We start from the raw sequence: 3,337 nt of genomic DNA on the forward strand, positions 1-3,337 counted from the left end.
TCCATCTCACCACCAGGCGGTTATCAGTTGATAGCTCTGCTCCTCTCTTCACCCAAGTGTCCAATATGCCCTTAGATCTGACGATATGACCACAAAGTCACTTGGGTTCAGATCAGGCAGATCGTTCCTCCCAATCAACCCCCTCCAGGTTTCTCCATCGTTGCCACCGTTAGCCTGAAGTCCCCCAGCAGAATTAGTCTCTAGTCAGCGCCCTTTCAAGGATGCCACCCAGAGACTCCAAGTAGGCCGACTCCTTCGAGCTGCTGTTTGGTGGATATGACTTGCAAAAGCCTGCTACACTCTATCAGTCTACATATCCAGCAATGCATCATTACGTTGGAATGAGACACACCTCAGTGTTACCTGTGATGCAAAAACATTCAGCAGATGAGGTCTGACTAAACTCCACCCCTAATCTGACTCACTTGAGACGAACCAGGAAACAGTTTCTCTTTCGTCCTCACTGAAGAGAGACATGCAGACTGAAAACCAGACGATCAGATTCACCTTCAGAACAAACTAACAACTTCCTCTGAGTGAGTTCAGCTGCAGGAGAGAAAAGAGGAACACTACAACACTGCTGCTTCAACCTGCTGACACTGCACACCCTGAATGTGAGTTTGACTCAACACAGTGAAGTTATAGAGGAGGATGGAGCCATGACTCATGTACTTTCTGTTTCAGCTTCACTCAGAGACAACATGGCTTCCAGATCAGAGGAGGATCTCTGCTGTCCGGTCTGTCAGGAAGTCTTTAGAGATCCTGTTCTTCTGGCATGTAGTCACAGCTTCTGTAAAGACTGTCTGAAGAGATGGTGGAGAGAGAAACCAACTAAGGAGTGTCCAGTTTGTAAGAGAAGATCTTCAAGGAAACATCCACCTCGTAATCTGGCGTTAAAGAACCTGTGTGAGTCCTTCTTACTGGAGAGAGACCTGAGAGATCCAGAGACTCTCTGCAGTCTGCACTCTGAGAAACTCAGACTCTTCTGTCTGGACCATCAGCAGCCAGTGTGTCTCGTCTGCAGAGACTCAGAGAAACACACCGACCACAGATTCAGACCCATCGATGAAGCTGCTCCACAACTCAGGAAGAAGCTTCAAGAAACTCTGGAGCCCTTAAAGGAGAAGTTAAAGGTCTTTGAACAAGTTAAAGTGAAGTCTGATCAAACAGCAGAACACATGAAGGTCCAGGTCCGACGCACAGAGAGGAAGATTCAGGATCAGTTTAAGAAGCTTCACCAGTTTCTAGAGGAGGAAGAGGAGGCCAGGATGGCTGCACTGAGGGAGGAAGAGGAGCATAAGAGTCAGATGATGAAGGAGAAGATGGAGGCTCTGAGCAGAGAGATAGCAGCTCTTTCAGACACAGTCAGAGCCACAGAGGACGAGCTGAGAGCTGAAGACGTCTCATTCCTCAACAACTACAAGGCTGCAGTGGAACGAGTCCAGCAACGCCCCCTGCTGGAGGATCCACAGCTGCTCTCAGGAGCTCTGATAGACGAGGCCAAACACCTGGGCAACCTGACCTTCAACATCTGGAACAAGATGAAGGACCTGGTCTCCTACACTCCTGTGGTTCTGGACCCAAACACTGCTCATCCAAGACTCATCCTGTCTGAAGATCTGACCAGTGTGAGACGAGGAGAGAGACAGAAGCTTCCTCATAATCCAGAGAGGTTTGATTATCACTGTTCTGTTCTGAGCTCTGAGGGATTTAACTCTGGGACTCACAGCTGGGATGTTGAGGTAGGAGACAGTAAAGGCTGGTTACTGGGTGTGTCTGAAGAGTCTGTCCAGAGGAAGGGAGTCATACTGTCTGGATTATGGATAATAATGTTCTCTAAAGGTAAATACTCAGCACAGTCACCATCACCTCCAGACACTGTTCTCGTCGTGCAGAAGAATCCTCAGAGGATCAGAGTGAATCTGGACTGGAACAGAGGAAAGCTGTCGTTCTCTGATCCTGATACTAACACACACATACACACCTTCACACACACTTTCACTGAGAAGATGTTTCCATACATTACCACTGTTGCTAAACTGAATATATTACCAATGAAGGTCAGTGTGACAGTGGAACAGAGCAGTTAGAGATAAAGAGGATGATAATATTCATGATATTTGACCTGTTGAGCTGCAGCTGTCCTCTTTAATTAATCCAAAAATATGTTTATCTTTGTTTCATTCTGTTTTTACTATTTTTGTTATTAAGTTTGACAATCTGCTTTTTTTCTCTTAATTATTTTTGATTGACAGAGACATTTAAACTTGCTCCCATTATCCCACCTGATTTCCTTTTCATAGTAATGTACTGCTTATATCTGACAAATACTCATTTTGATTACAATAAGTTACTGTAATTCTAGGATACAGTAGAGTAATTGTAAATTGTCTTGCTGGTGAAACTACTGCCAGTAAAATATTGTCTTGTTTGAATTACTACAGAAAACTACTGGATGCTTTGACTGTCGCTCTACTCTTTTGACCCAGTAGAGATTCTGTAAATGTACGTTGCCTTATGAAATTGATTACCTGTAATTTATTGTAAGTTTTACAGTCAAAATGTATATAATGCATGGCATTATTTTTTATGACATTTTCATCTCAAGCTGTATATGGATACAACCCAAACATGTGCAAGAATCATTTAAGTACATCGTCTTCGTTTGGTTCATTTTGTCTTTTTGTCATCTTTACTTTGTCATTTTTTATTTTGACTTGTGATTGTTTTGAAGAAGCTGATGGGATCCAAATAAATAATAAAGATCAAATTTAACATTAACGTTTAACATTTGAGCAGCCGATCATTGTTCATATCCAATACATTTTACATTTAATTCTAGTTCAGATTTTAAAGTTGACAAACATTCAAATCAATGTTTAATTACATGAAATGTTAACAGTTTGTACAAAATGATGCAACATGGTCAGGTGACACTTTACAAACAATAAGAACAAGAAAGCCAGAGGAGCAGCAGGACCCGGAGGAAACAACATAGATTCGTCTTGGGTCACATGAATATAGTAGGAAAGTAGCACTATGGAGAATTTTAGGAATATTTAGTTTCTACCTCCAATAAAACATCTCACCATGGAGCCAGAACTGTAGAAGTAGTATAAGGGGTATATTAATGTGCGTAACACGCGCATGCACATAAAAATATGCAAATTTTTCTTTAGGGGGGGGGGGGGGGGGGGGGAGGGAATAGGTTGAGTCATTTTGAAAAAGGTGGGTGTAACTGTATGTATTTTAGAGGTGTGTCATAACCGTGGGTGTGTTTAAATATTTGCATATATATAGATCTGTGACCTATGTTATTTCATTCACTTCTGGACCT

The 3,337-nt window shown here is 42.4% G+C and overlaps 1 protein-coding gene across 1 annotated transcript; it reads left to right on the top strand.

Moving 5' to 3' along the window:
• Window positions 1–529: 529 nt before the first annotated feature.
• On the top strand, window positions 530–2,090 carry LOC306736954 (nuclear factor 7, ovary-like; the record flags this gene model as incomplete). The annotated part of the gene is made up of 2 exons (XM_079218646.1): window positions 530–614; window positions 685–2,090. The coding sequence occupies exon 2, from the start codon at window positions 702–704 to the stop codon at window positions 2,088–2,090; it is 1,389 nt and encodes a 462-aa protein (XP_079074772.1). The 5' UTR covers window positions 530–614; window positions 685–701.
• Window positions 2,091–3,337: the final 1,247 nt, after the last annotated feature.

This window comes from Taurulus bubalis, assembly GCF_910589615.1.
Source record: "Taurulus bubalis genome assembly, chromosome: 5".
In the NCBI taxonomy this organism is placed as follows: Eukaryota; Metazoa; Chordata; class Actinopteri; order Perciformes; family Cottidae; genus Taurulus; species Taurulus bubalis.